Source organism: Malaclemys terrapin, chromosome 1 (genome assembly GCF_027887155.1).
Source record: "Malaclemys terrapin pileata isolate rMalTer1 chromosome 1, rMalTer1.hap1, whole genome shotgun sequence".
NCBI lineage: Eukaryota > Metazoa > Chordata > Testudines > Emydidae > Malaclemys > Malaclemys terrapin.
In genome coordinates, this window is record NC_071505.1 from 30,107,818 (window position 1) to 30,122,798 (window position 14,981).

The following is a 14,981-nucleotide window of genomic DNA, read 5'->3' on the forward strand; positions in this document are numbered from 1 at the left end:
CTTCAGGGACTTCCTCTAGTCCCCTGGTCTCTTGTAGCTCTCACCTGCCCTTCCTGACTAAGCCAGATTCACTGTTAGGTGAGTAGACTATTTAAAGAATCAGGTAAAGAAATGGTGCTTCCCTAAATGTCCCTTAAAATAAAGCCCATCTGGATGGGGTAAGGGTAGCTTTTAAGCCACCTTTGTGTTGCCCAGATTTGGGCCAGAGCAGCCCCTTAACTCTAATTTACAGCAGCCTCCATTGAGCTGTGTTAAAAGCCAGAATCTTTGTAGCAATATCGAGATATCCTCTTCTGGGTCTGGCACAACTCCTACCTTTTTCCTGTGCCAGGAGAATTCTCTTGGCAATTTAAAGGAACTTTATAACCTATATACTCTATGAAGGGGAGAATAATCTTTACCTGATTCTTTAAATAGTCTACTTAGCAATTTATAACCAACACCTTGCCAAACAGATACACTGGGATTCCACAATGATGAACACAGCAAGATAAAAATTGTGGAGCTGGGTTCTCTTGTCACTGTTTTGAACCTACTAGCTGAAAGGAGAATTTTGAGAGTTTGAATAGGCCCCCATATTGTGGATTTAGTGTTAGTAGTATTATATCCTTACCTCAGTGGATTTTTTTTCCCTCTTAGAATCATAGAATATTAGGGTTGGAAGAGACCTCAGGAGGTCATCTAATCCAATCCCCTGCTCAAAGCAGGACCAACACCAACTAAATCATCCCAGCCAGGGTTTTGTCAAGCCTGACCTTAAAAACCTCTAAGGATGGAGATTCCACCACCTCCTTAGGTAACCCATTCCAGTGCTTCACCACCCTCCTAGTGAAATAGTGTTTCCTAATATCCAACCGAAACCTCCCCCACTGTAACTTGAAACCATTGCTCCTTGTTCTGTCAGTGGTCTTCATTCTTCATTTTAAACCACAGCCAAGAGTTCATGTAGTTTTCTAGGAGAGTCAGGGTTGGCGGCTCTCAATGGTTAAGCAAATTGTGTTTTAATTGCAAGCATATCTGAAATTTAAGGGGGGGGAATGAATAAAATTTTAACCAGCATGCATTCCCTTGTCTTTTATATCACAGCGGTCCTATATTGCACAAAGAATATAATAGGACATTAGCTTTATACAATGTACATTTTAATAGCTCTACCACGATTTCAAATATGAATATTTTAATTCCTCGTCATTCACAAAACATCTGTGGGTAGTGTATAGTAAAACTTGGCAGTAAGCCATATGGATTCCTCTTTCATAGTTGTCTGGGAGATTAGTTGATAAATATCATTGATAAAATGTCTTTGCTTCCACTTCTAGTGTGTTCATAGTGAAACTGACTTAGCTATACAGATGGCTTTGAGCAGACATTCAAAGGGGAAGTGTTTTTTGGTTGGTAGTGGGTTTTTTATGTGGTTGGCAAGATTTTTATTATAGGGGCTACTTTCCATTACAACACTCTTTTTTCAGTTGTGTACAACTTTGCCAAACTTTAACTTTGGGCTGAAATTATTCATACTGGGTGTCTTCCTCATGTTAAATTTATTTGGAAAATATTCTGCAAAAATGGTTTAGCCATTTCTCAGAATGAGGTGAGGGAAAAATACATTTTGTTCCTATTAACAAAATTCCTATTAACAAAATTTAATTGAGACACTCTAGATTTGAAAAAGTATCAGAGGGGGGAGCCGTGTTAGTCTGAATCTGTAAAAAGCAACAGAGGGTCCTGTGGCACCTTTGAGACTAACAGAAGTATAGGGAGCATAAGCTTTCGTGGGTAAGAATCTCACTTGAAGAAATGAGGTTCTTACCCACGAAAGCTTATGCTCCCTATACTTCTGTTAGTCTCAAAGGTGCCAGGACCCTAGATTTGAAAAAGTGATTTGAAATTTGGCAGCGGGATGGATCACCCAAATGCCGGGGATGTGCCTATTGGCATCCCCATGAGAAGCCATCCAACTTTGGCCAAGTTATGAACCTCTGAAAATCTCCGTTCACAGATGCTCAGTAAAACCTGTAAAAGTTTGATGGCTTAGTTTGCTAAATATTCCTTGTGTACTGAGCATGCTTCACCATCATGATGCTCCTGTGTGCTGGCCAAATTCTGCATAAGTGCCATCGTCACAGAGTGACTGAGCATGCACCGTTCCAAGGCTATAGGCACTGAGCATGACTTTCCTTGCACTTGCCCCTCCCAGCAGCTAGGAGCTGCTCTGGTACCAATCACAGGAACTGAGAGCAAGAAACGTCTCCTGTGCTCTCAGTGCTCCCACTGCTGAACAGGTAATATAGAGAAGGAGGAGGAAATCGCTTGCCAGGGATGCAGAAGAGTAAGGAGCTAGCAGGGTCAGCCTTAGGGAAAATAGCACTGTGGACGAACTTGTATTTTGGTGTCCCTGTTGGTGTGGCACCCCTCATTGCCCGTGGCCCCCATGGACTCCTCACCACCCCAGAACCCCGCTGCCTCTCCCCAGTGCTTAATTTTTATTGAAAGAGGTGCCAGAGCTCAGCCCCAACAAAAATTAAGCACTGGCTGGGCAGCCGGAGAGTGGCAGCTGTTGGCTGGGCTCTGAGCTCTGAAGGCATTGCCACTGCCAGCAGCAGCTGAGAAGTAAGGGTGGAATGGTATATGATGTATTACCACCTTACTTTATGCTGCTGCTGGTGGCAGCACTGCCTTCAGAGCTCGGTGCCCGGCCAGCAGCCACTGCTCTCAGGGCATCAAGTTCTGAAGGCAAAAAAACAGAGAACCGCTAAATTACAAGAAATTTGTCGTACTGTCACATCACATGATTGGGGGGGCGGGGAATTCAACTTCAAAACACTATACAGAACAGATCTTTCTGTACATCGTAAAAGATGCTGCTTCTTCGAGCTTGTCTTTTATATCTGCTCTATCCGGCTAGTTTAATAGAATGCCGTGAGAAAGGATCATTTATAGATTTGCTTTCCTTCTTGCTGGTCTGTTACTGCAGAGTTAATATTTTCAAACAAACAAGATAAAGGCTTGTTTGACCCATTTTGTTTTTGTATTTGTATTTTTTTTTAAAGTAGGGGTAAGTAATCTAAAACATATAAATACACTCTTTCCCACATTCGAGTAAAGAAGGATGGACACTGTGTCATCTACTACAGGAATTTCCACTATCCACAGCTGTGGAATTGGAGTTGCAAGAGGATTAAGTCTTAAAAAACATATTCACAATAGCCAGTCAAAAAGAACACAGAACACACAGTGTTTGCTTCTCCAGTATAGTATAGTATAGTAGACCTCTACCCTGATCTAATACAACCCGATATAACATGAATTCGGATATAACGCGGTAAAGCAGCGCTCCGGGGGGGGGGCGCCTGCTGCGCACTTCGGTGGATCAAAACAAATTCGATATAATGTGGTTTCACCTATAACACAGTAAGATTTTCTTGGTTCCTGAGGACAGCGTTCTATCGAGTAGAGGTGAGTGAGTGTGTATATATCACACACACACTATAGAAGTGTAGAATTTAACAACTACTTAGCAACTTCTGTGTTAGCTAAAAAATAAAAAGCAATAATAAAAATATATATAAAGTGCAAAAACTACAGCATAAGGGGTATAAATTTTGGACTTGGACATACATTGTCTGCTAATAAACAGTCTAGAAAAATGATAATTTGATTAGGCTAGTCAATATTGCAAAATTTGATTCCACTGCTTATTCTGAAGAAATTATCTTTATTAGGAAGTGATTTGTAGGCAAATTCCTCCTATACAAACCCATACATTCGGGCTTTAACAACATTATACATCTGCAGTGTCTGTCTCCGAATCGGCAAGAAAACATGCTTTATCTCTCACAACATGTGCTATATATAGCCAACTGGAGTCTGGCATAGGTGATTTTACTTCAGGATACAAAAACTGTATGGTAGAACATAGAATCGTTCTTTATTCTTCCTGGCAGCAGCAAAACATTAAAATGTTTACAGACAAATCAACACAGATATAGTGCTGTTCCAAACTCTGAGCTGTTGAGTTACAGCAGGAGCTGGGAACAGATCCTGCAACCTTCATGAGTTCAGTCGTCCATAGGGCCCACCCCTAAGGACAGACCTAGGAGCTGGGCCTGGAGTTGATGAGCCAGGAGACTGTGACATTGGGATGGGAGTGGAGAGGACTGGGGCAAAGAGAATAGTGGGGTAGGGAAATGTGAGACCTGGGCATGATTTGCATAAGTGTGGAAATTCTCAGCTGCAACTGAAGTCACTCAGATCTGTGCACTGAACAAACAGTACTGTAAATACTATGAAAAATCAGGCCAAAGGTATCTCAAATTGGGTGCCCAAAATTAATGTACACTTTTGACATTCATGTGTCTCTGCGTCAGTTCCCCATCTGTAAAATGTGAATGATAATACTAGCAAGGGTCTTGTGGAGATAAAATCATTAACATTTTGGAAGCACTCAGACATCTGTGATGAGTGCCAAAGAAAAGCCCATTGAGGAAGTTAACACCTATGGTTTTGGAGCAGGGTTGAATGGAGTGCAGTAAATAAGACATGACCCACACATTGAATTGTGCGGATAAGAAGAACTATTGAATAGCAGATCATTCTGTAGGTACCATCCATCCTGAGTGCTGAATGAGCATTATGATATAGTCTATAGTTACTGTATGTGATCTAAATTAATGTAAAGACTGTATCATATTGCTTACACAGGCAACTTTAATTCTGGCATTTCCTACCTTAGAGTGCTTGACTTTGCAACCTTAATGGTGTTTTAAAATGTAGTTTTTTAAATATGTAGTTTATAGATGGTATTTGCTTCTGGTTTCATACATGTTAAACTATAACTGCAGCATATACCTATGCCAGTGGTCCCCAACCTTTTTCGTCTGGTGGGTACCAGACAAGCCACCATGGCCGGCGGACAAGCACCCGCCGAGAAGCGGCAACATCAATAGGCATCGCTGCCAAAATGCCGCCGACAAGCAGCGTCATCCAGAGGCATTGCCGCCAAAATGCCGGCAGCAGCGACGGCTCTAGATGACGCTGCTTGTCGACGGCATTTCGGCGGATACTCATCCACCGTCCAGTACGTGGGCGCACATAGATGCCCTGGTGGGCGGCATGGCACTTGCAGGCACCACGTTGGGGACCACTGCCCTATGCTTTATGCCACATTATACAAATATTGTGATCTAGTCTGGTGGTTCTGTTATATAAAACCAAGGGAAAGACTATGCCAAATCCTGAAATTTTTATTCAAGCAAACAAATTTGCTTGGTTTATTTTAATGCAAGGGTGATAATTTTGTGTTAATTCTTATTTTAACTAAACCAGTTTACCCATTCTTTGAAGGTTGCAAGTCCCTGTTGGGCATTTGCTCACATCCATGAAAGACAACAGTTTGACTCATTAATAGTCCTCCAATTGACAGTCATTTTTAGAAGTGTGTAGAATAGTATACATACTTCCTCATTTTACTGTGACTGGTTCTACCAGTACTATTAAGCTATCACTTACTTGAACACTAGATTCACCTAACAAATGAGAGTAGCTTTTCTGAGTGAGCTGACTGGGTGAGATCAAAAGAACTCTGGAAGTAAGGCTATTACTGCATGTATTACTTTGTTTCAGAACATTTTCTAATATATCTGAATTTCTCAAGTTTCAATCAATAGATTTTTTTTTTCTGTTATGAAAATTCACATTGTGAAATTTCAAAAGATTTTGCAAAAGTGTAAATCATGGTGCTCAAGCCTGAAAAATAGAATCTTAAAAAATGCTTCTAGAATGCCTTCATGTTCTTACTGTAGCAACGAGGCAGTAACCCTGTAAATTTTCAACTGGGCTAAAGGCTAACTTATCTGCTTAGGCAAACAGTTCATGCCCACATTTTCTGAGAGTACAAATCACTGTGGGCATCAAGTTTTAGTAGTCACATGTCTGTCCTTTGGCGTTCATAATTAGGTAAACTTGAAAATACTAAGATCTGCATGTACAATTCATTGAGGGAGCATGAATTACAATTGCATCTTTTTGCAGAAGCAAATTGCTTCTACGAGTGGGAAATTTGGACTTTGCAGGTCCCCTTTATGTAAAAGGTAAACTGAAACTGTAGTAATATGCTGGGTACTAGAGTTGGGCAAGAAATGGAAGTAAAAATTCACAAAACAATTCAGGGTTTTTTTTCTATTTTTTGTCAAAAATCTTGTTACAGTATGTGCAAGCTCTTCTGGCTCTGTTCACCAGCAACAGTGTAGTCTTCTCTTACCAATTGCAAGTGACCTGTTGTGAGTCATTGTGAAGGATCTGATAAGACTTCCTGAATATCAGTTCATAAGTGTAACTATTAATGTGTCATATTCCTAAAGAATACTACTTTGTACCTTAAGAGGATCTTAAGAATTTTCACTATGTCAACTGCATAATGAATGATGCATCTGTAATATTTATCTGCCCTTCTAGGTAATAAATCCAAAGAAAAAAGGAAAAAAGAAAAAGTATATTAATTCTGGAACAGTAAGTAGATACTTTTTATATTGACTGATGCTTTCCTTTTCCGTCTGACTTCTTGAAATAAAGTGTCTTCAAACTAATTTGACAGTGTTAAAGAAATACTTTGAAGAATGGAAGAGTAAAGTATTTACTATAACTCAGTTTTTCTACTTTCCCCTCTTTTCTGTGGTTAAATGAGTATATCGTGAAAGCTTTATCCAAAACACAATTTTGGGTTCCCTGTGAGTTTAGAATTGCTGGAGGCAGTGTTGATTTTTATCTGTAATACATGTTGACTTTTAGAATGCATTAAAATTTTTTTCTTAGTTATTCAGATAGCGTACAGAGACATGAACAAATAAAGGATGATAGATTGTGTCCTTAGTGCTTACGAAAGTATTTATTCTTTAGTCTCTTAATTTTTGGCAGAATTAGATTTAAGAAATGCTCTGACTGTAATTTGCAAGAGTGCTAATGTTTTTTAATCATTGAGGTACTAACAACCAGTAATAATGTGAAGTATTTGGTAAAAATGCAAGAGCCTTTTTATTCTCAGTTATATTAGTTTGATCCACTGTAATAACTGCAGTGCTGATTTTAATATTCTGGCATCCAGGAGAATCAAAACATAATTTAATACAAGACCAGAATAAATCTAAATCTACAAGAATTTGTATTTCAGAAAGTCAGACTAAATACAGATGAGGGCTGGTTCTGCTAAAACATATATGCTTAATTTTACTCATGTGAGCAGTCTGACTGAAGTCAGTGGGACTTCCATATGCAGGATTGCAGCCTTGAAGTGGAAAATGATTATTCCTTTATGTATTTTTCTGTTCAAAAATGGGGCAAGTGCCATTGTCTTTTCCATAAACGTATGGAAAAAGATCCAGAATAGAAGAAACTTTATTTATATTTATCAAAGGGGTAGCCGTGTTAGTCTATAAGGTGCCACAGGACTCTTTGCTGCTTTTACAGATCCAGACTAACAGACGTATTGGAGCATGAGCTTTCCTGGGTGAATACCAACTTCTCCCATGAATCCGAAGAAGTGGGTATTTACCCACGAAAGCTCATGCTCCAATACGTCTGTTAGTCTATAAGGTGACACAGGACTTTATTTATATGGTAATTTGATGGTAAGATCTTATTGAAGGAGTGAGTGATTTTCTTTCATGTTAGTATGTTGCCAGTGGTAGATTTTAATATGTTAGAACAAAGTAGTAGTATACTGCATCAGTGTGTTGGCATGATGTCCGTGTGAGTGCTCCGCTTTAGGTGTTGAGCGCCCCTGCGCTTGTAATCAGAGATTTGTGGTAGCAGTGCCTGGTTGGGTCGCATATGCACAGTCCCCGTCTTGTGCTGCCTCAGGTGGCTAACTGGTGCTGTGCGACCAACTACCCCTCAGTTCCTTCTCTACCGCCCTTGGCTACGAGTCGGAGCATTGAACAGCTCCTCAGGACTTAGTTAGCATAGTATACCCCAGTTACTTCTAGTTTTGTTATAGATAGTTAATTCCTTTCGTTTCCTTATCCCCGTTATTTAAAAAAAACAAAACCCACCCTTATTTGTTTCGTGAACAGAAATAGGTTTTCATTGAACCGTTACTCCTGGTTCTCCCCTCAGGGGCATGACTGGTTCTCCAGGCTTTAAACACTGCCTCACCTGTAGCCTCACCTGTAGGCTATCGATCCCAGCGTCGGATACGTGCCTCAAAAGTGCCCTCATTGTCATACACTGACAGCTCAGACCGGAAAAGCCAGAGACTTGCAGCTTAAACTGCTGTTCATGGAGCAGTCTCTCCGGACAGCATCTGAACCAGAAACACACACACTCCTGAGACACAGTTCACCAACTGCAGCCTCTGACAGGCTCTTCTTTGTCTGTGACTCACGTGACAGACCACCCAGATAAAAAGGTGGCCAAGAAGCGTATGCTGTCCTCACCGACTCAGGAACTGACCAAGAAATAGCGTTCCCCAAACCGAGAGACCTCGTTGGTACTGGCAGGCTCCACAGCCGAGATAGCGGGAACCTCTGGTACCATGGATACCGCGAGAGCTAAAGACTCCGCGAGAGCTAGCTCCAATGCAGGCACCCAGGGGAAACTGAAACCCCATGCCTCCGCAACAGCAGAGCCATCCTGACACTCAGCACTGGGCACATGAAAACAACTGCGGCCTATGCTGCCACCTCCTGTCAGCATTGCGCAATTGACAGTTGCACTCATAGAGACAACAGCTCCACAGCAGCCAGTAACCACTATTACCACATCAGCGGCACCAAGGCTGTCGACATCACAACAATTCTTACTTCCCAGAGACCTCAGGGTGTCCTCAACACCTGACTCTCCCATTCTTGGCACCGAGATTACAACAGCACTCTCAGTACTGAGCCGTCCCACCACTACACCGACTACTGCTCCCCCATTTTTGAGCAATGAGGAGGACGAGGAAGAGACATATCCCTCGCATCACTCTTCCCGCCTGCAAAACAATCAAACCGGCCCTACCACAAAAGGGGTACTATACAGGGGCCAAAGAACAGCAGTAGTATGGGCACCCATGTGTGGCACCTAGTCCCTTCCCTCCACAGTGGCAGTATTGGGCCCCCTGGATGGCATATCCCCCTCACCACCTCAAACCTCCTAGCCCACACAGGGAGGGTACACGGCAGTCACCTGTGCCGTCAGTTCCAGCACCATCTGAACCCCCTGATGAGATGACGGAAGAACAGGAAGAAATCTCTGACCAGGAGGTCAAAGCAACAGCCCATTTTTTTTCATCGTTCGCGGACGACACCATCATGCCCCCTCCTCCCAACGTGGGGAATGACTTTATACATTTCCAGGATCTCTATAAGAGAGTTGCAGATTCCCTTGACATTTCACTGTGGGAAGTGCAGGAGACATGACATAAACTTGTTGACATCCTGCAAACATCAGCATCATCTAAAATCGCTTTACCCATGAATGATGCAATCATGGAACCCGTCAAACACATCTGGCAGGCCTCTGCAACAATCGTTCCAACCTAGAGAAGGTCCAACAGGAAATATTATGTTCCTGCAACATGGGGGGTTACAGATGCGAACTGTACAAGTTTGGCTCCGCACAACTTATTCCCCACGAAGGCACAGTATAAACAAATGCCTCACAATGCGAAGCAAAGTAAAAGACTCGCTATCCTGGTGGACACAACCACATAACGTGTGCCTAGGAGTGCCTTTCACCCAATCCCCCCGCCCCCCTCCCCCCCCACACACACACACATTGACTGTTACGATGGATGCGTCCCTCATAGGTTGGGGAGCACATCTGAACTTGCACTCTGCTCAGGGCCATTGGTCCCCAACAGAAGCCCGACTGCACATAAATCTATTAGAACTAAGAGCCCTTCACAATGTATGTGCAAATTTCCTACCCCGATCAGAAACAAAACCATATAAATTCTCAGACAATTTAGCATGCATGTTCTACAACAGGGGTCGGCAACGTTCGGCACGCGGCTCGCCAGGGTAAGCACCCTAGCGGGCCAGGACAGTTTATTTACCTGCTGACGCGGCAGGTTCGGCCGATCGCAGCCCCCACTCGCCGCGGTTCGCCGTCCTGGGTCAATGGGGGCAGCGGGAAGCGGCGCGGGCAGAGGGATGTGCTGGCCGTGGCTTCCTGCCACCCCCATTGGCCCGGGACGGTGAACTGCACAATACCAAATGCCCACTGTGTGTTTTAAAAGCAAAAGTTAAAAGTAATCAAAACTCTGGTAAAAGTTAATTGTGTCCCTTTTAAAACAAAGTCTCTAAGGGTATGTCTACACTACGAGAGTAGTTCGATTTTACTTAAAGCGAATTTGTGGAACCGATATTACAAAGTCGAACGTGTGTATCCACACTAAGGACAGTAATTCGACTTTGTGAGTCCATAATAACGGGGCAAGCGTCGACATTGGAAGTGGTGCACTAGGGGTAGCTATCCTACTGTTCCCGCAGTCCCCGTCGCCCATTGGAATTCTGGGTCGAGCCCCCAATGCCTGCTGGGGCAAAAAAATGTGTCGAGGGTGGTTTTAGGTAACTGTCGTCATTCAACCCTCACTCCCGCCCTCCCTCCGTGAAAGCGCCGGCGGGCAATCAGTTCGCGCACTTTTCTGGTGATTGACAGTGCGGACGCCACAGCACCGCAAGCATGGAGCCCGCTGCAATCATCGCTGCAGTTATGGCGGTTGTCAACACCTCGCGCCTTATCATGCACCTTTTTTCAGAGGCAGATGCTGAGAAATCGGGTGAGGAGGCTACAGCAGCGCGGTGAGGACATTAAGTCTGAGAGGGGCACAGACCTCTCACAAAGACGGGACCCCGCGCTGTGGACATCATGGTGGCAATGGGTCATGTTGATGCTGTGGAATGGCGATTCTGGTCCCGGGAAGCAAGCACGGACTGGTAGGACCGCATAGTGCTGCAGGCCTGGGATGAATCACAGTGGCTGCGAAACTTTCGGATGCGTAAGGGAACTTTTCTGGAACTTGGTGAGTTGCTGTCCCCTGCCCTGAAGCGCAAGGACACCTGGATGTGAGCAGCCCTGACTGTCCAGAAGCGAGTGGCCACAGCCCTCTGGAAGCTTGCAACGCCAGACAGCTACTGGTCAGTCGCCAATCAATTTGGAGTGGGCAAATCTACCGTGGGGGTTGCTGTAATGCAAGTAGCCAACGCAATCGTTGAGCTACTGCTCTCAAAGGTGACCCTGGGAAACGTGCAGGTGATCATAGATGGCTTCGCTGTGATGGGATTCCCAAACTGCGGTGGGGCTATAGATGGAACTCACATCCCTATCCTGGGACTGGAGCACCAGGCCAGCCGGTACATTAACCGAAAAGGCTACTTTTCAATGGTGCTGCAAGCACTGGGTGGACCATAGGGGACATTTTACCAACATCAACGTCGGATGGCCGGGCAAGGTTTATGACGCTCATGTTTTCAGGAACTCTGGTCTGTTTAGACGGCTGCAGGAAGGTATTTACTTCCCGGACCACAAAATAACGGTTGGGGATGTGGAGATGCCTATAGTCATCCTCGGGGACCCAGCCTACCCGCTAATGCCCTGGCTCATGAAGCCCTATACAGGCGCCCTGGACAGTGAAAAAGAACTCTTCAACTACCGTCTAAGCAAGTGCAGAATGGTGGTGGAGTGTGCTTTTGGACGTCTGAAGGGGAGATGGAGAAGCTTACTGACTCGCTCTGATCTCAGCGAAACCAATATCCCCATTGTTATTGCAACTTGCTGTGTGCTCCACAGTCTCTGTGAGAGCAAGGGGGAGACGTTTATGGCGGGGTGGGAGGTTGAGGCAAATCGCCTGGCTGCTGATTACGCCCAACCAGACACCCGGGCGATTAGAAGAGCCCAGCAGGACGTGCTGTGCATCCGGGAAGCTTTGAAAGCTAGGTTCCAGAGTGAGCAGGATAACCCGTGACTATTAAGTTTGTTTAAAGAGAAGCTGAACCTGCCCCAGTTTCTTTACCCAGTTAATGTTGACTATCCTCTCCAGTTACCCACCACCTTCCCCCCCTTCCAACACATCTTTAAAAATAAAATAAATGAAACTTTGTTCGTTAACACTGTTTTCTTTATTAAGGATTTCGCGGTAAAGGGTTGAAACTGGGACGCAGACTGTGGTGGGGAGCGGGTGTAGTGATGGAAAGGACGCTTCTAAACTCAAGGAATGACAGGCTCCTGCTCCTTGGGCGGTCCGCAGTGGTGGACTGGTTGTTTCAACGGAGCCTGCCACCCCTCCTTTTGGGGGCTATGTGACTTTGTGGCGGGGGAGGGCAGTTACAGATCCCCTGCTGAGTGGCTCTGTCATCCAGGCTAAGGACTGCTGCATAAGATCTGCAACTGCCCTCCCCCGCCACAAACTCACATAGCCCCCCCCTCCCCCACAGAACATGAAAACCACCTCCCAGACTGACCAGTGTGCATAGTGACTACAATGTGTGTGTGACCTTCTGCTGAACTGTCCCCGTGTCTGTACCCTGGTAAAGGTGACTGTGGTCTCCAATTACCAACCCCTTTCCCCCCCTTCAAACACACTGTCCTCTAAAAGAATATGACGGAAACAGTAATTAACAGAAATGTATTTTTTATTAAGAACGACACAGTTAGGGGATGAAACTGGGACGGGGGCTTGGGTGAGGTGCATTTGGAGGGAAGGAAAGGACGTATCAGATCTTTGGGAATGAGAGCCTTCTGCAATTTGAGCAGTCTGCAGGGGTGGAGTGACTGTTTTCGCGGCCCCTGCCGCTTCTCCTTCTTGGGACTTTGGGTGAGGGGGCGATGGGACTTTGTGGCGGGGGAGGGCGGTTAGAGATAGAATGCAGGGGGGCTCTGATCTCCTGCCTCCGGTCCTGCAGAACATCTACAAGGAGCCGGAGCATGTCTGTTTGCTCCCTCATTAGTCCAAGCAGCATATGAGTCGCCTGCTGGTCTTCCTGCCGCCACCTGTCCTCCCTTTCGCTGTGTGATCACTGGTATTGCGACATGTTCTCCCTCCACTGGGTCTGCTGTGTCGCCTCAGCTCGGGAACAGACCATAAGTTCTGAGAACATCTTGTCCCATGTCCTCTTCTTTCGCCGCCTGATCTGCGCCAGCCTCTGGGAGGGGGATGCCGGGGTAGCTCGGGAGATACTCGCAGCTGTGGGATGGGAAAAAGGAAGTGAATGCCTCAAAAAGATATATTTTTGCAAACAATGAATATAGTCTTTCTCTGTGAACAAGACCATGCACAGTACCTGTCACATGTGCACTCAGTACAAGGTCGAATTTTCTGTCTTCACCCTGAGTGCCTGGGGTCTTGCTGTACAGATCACACAAGCGGGGCCGGACACTGGAATTCTGCTAGCAGGCGGCCATGGTAAGCCGTAGACTTTTGGCTGCTTAAAGCTTAATTTACAGCAGTGCCCTCCTTTCACGTTCCAAGCAGTGCTCCTAGCGTTGGACAGTTCCTGCAGCCGGCGATCCAGCCGGCATGAACTCTGCCCCTGTCCCACCCCTGTCGCGGCTGTCCCCGGGAAAGATCCCTGCATGCTGCCAGCGAACCGCTCAGCAGGAACGGTTCGTCTCCCAACCTCCACCACGTGGCTGGGCTTGGGAAAGATCCCTGCACGCTGCCGGTGAACCGCTCAGCATGAACGGATCGCCTCCCCGCCCCTACCGCGTGGCTGTAAACTGCCGGTTACAGTTATTTAAAGGAACAGGCAATCAGTCCGCATACTAAAATTCCCCTAATTCAAAGCAGGTCACCATGAGTGATATCACTCTAATGAGGATTACGGAGGCAGAGAAAGACCGCATGCTGCGTGAATGCCAGCAAACACCAGGGCTGTATGCCGCCATGCTTTGCCAGGCAATGATACCGGAGTACCTGCTGCTAGCCTGGCACGGAAAAGTTTCCTACCATGGAGGAGGCAATAAGGCCACTCTCCCCAGGAACCTGATGCAAAGGCTTTCACATTACCTCCAGGAGAGCTTTGTGGAGATGTTCCTGGAGGATTTCTACTCTATCCCCAGACATGTTAACAGACTTTTCCAGTAGCTGCACTGGCAAGGACTAAAAAGTTAAGCGTCTAGGGCAAACTAATCATTAAAAACTCATTGCTAACATACCATGCCTATTCTATTCAAAATAAATGTTTACAACACTTACCTACTGATGTTTCCCCTGATTCATGGTCCGGGTTACCGCCTTGGGAGGGTTGGTAGGGGATCTCCGTGAGGGTGATGAAGAGATCCTCTGCTGGAGAACTCTGCATCGTTGCCAGTGCTGCTGAGCTCGCCACGATGTCCAAACAGGAAATGAGATTCAAACTGGCCAGACAGGAAAGGGAATTCAAATTTTCCCGGGGCTTTTCCTGTGTGGCTGGTCAGAGCATCCGAGCTCGGACTGCTGTCCAGAGCGTCAACAGAGTGGTGCACTGTGGGATAGCTCCCGGAGCTATTAGTGTCAAATTCCGTCCACACTAACCCTAATTCGACATGGCCATGTTGAATTTAGCGCTACTCCCCTCGTTGGGGAGGAGTACAGAAATCGATTTAAAGAGACCTCTATGTCGAAATAAATAGCTTCGTTGTGTGGACGGGTGCAGGTTAATTCGAGTTAACGCTGCTAAATTCGACATAACCTCCTAGTGTAGACCAGGCCTAAGCTGTTAATGGCTTTAAATCCAAAAGCAAGCCAAAAAGCATCTCTATTAATGGAAATTACCTAACTAATAAAGGTAAAAGCCATTAAAACCTGGCCTGCCTATAAAACAAACACACAAAAATATGGGGGTAATTCCTCTGTTTTGCCTGCAATCAGCAAGGGTATAGATATATAAATATATATACATATATTTAAGCAAAAATCTGCCACCCCCAAAGGGGTAAAAACATTTTTTTTCTTTCAAAAAATCAAAAAAAGCTAATACCAGCTAAAAAAAACAACATAAAATACCATAAATCTACCATATTAA

The 14,981-nt window shown here is 45.2% G+C and overlaps 1 protein-coding gene across 3 annotated transcripts in view; it reads left to right on the forward strand.

The window, feature by feature from the left end:
- Positions 1-14,981, forward strand: part of CPNE8 (copine 8) — a 271,698-nt gene that overhangs the window by 137,602 nt on the left and 119,115 nt on the right. For all 3 annotated transcript variants that reach the window (XM_054019129.1, XM_054019120.1, XM_054019112.1), the window contains exon 12: positions 6,454-6,507. In XM_054019129.1, coding sequence (XP_053875104.1) covers positions 6,454-6,507 — 54 coding nt within the window. The remainder of the gene's footprint in view (positions 1-6,453; positions 6,508-14,981) is intronic.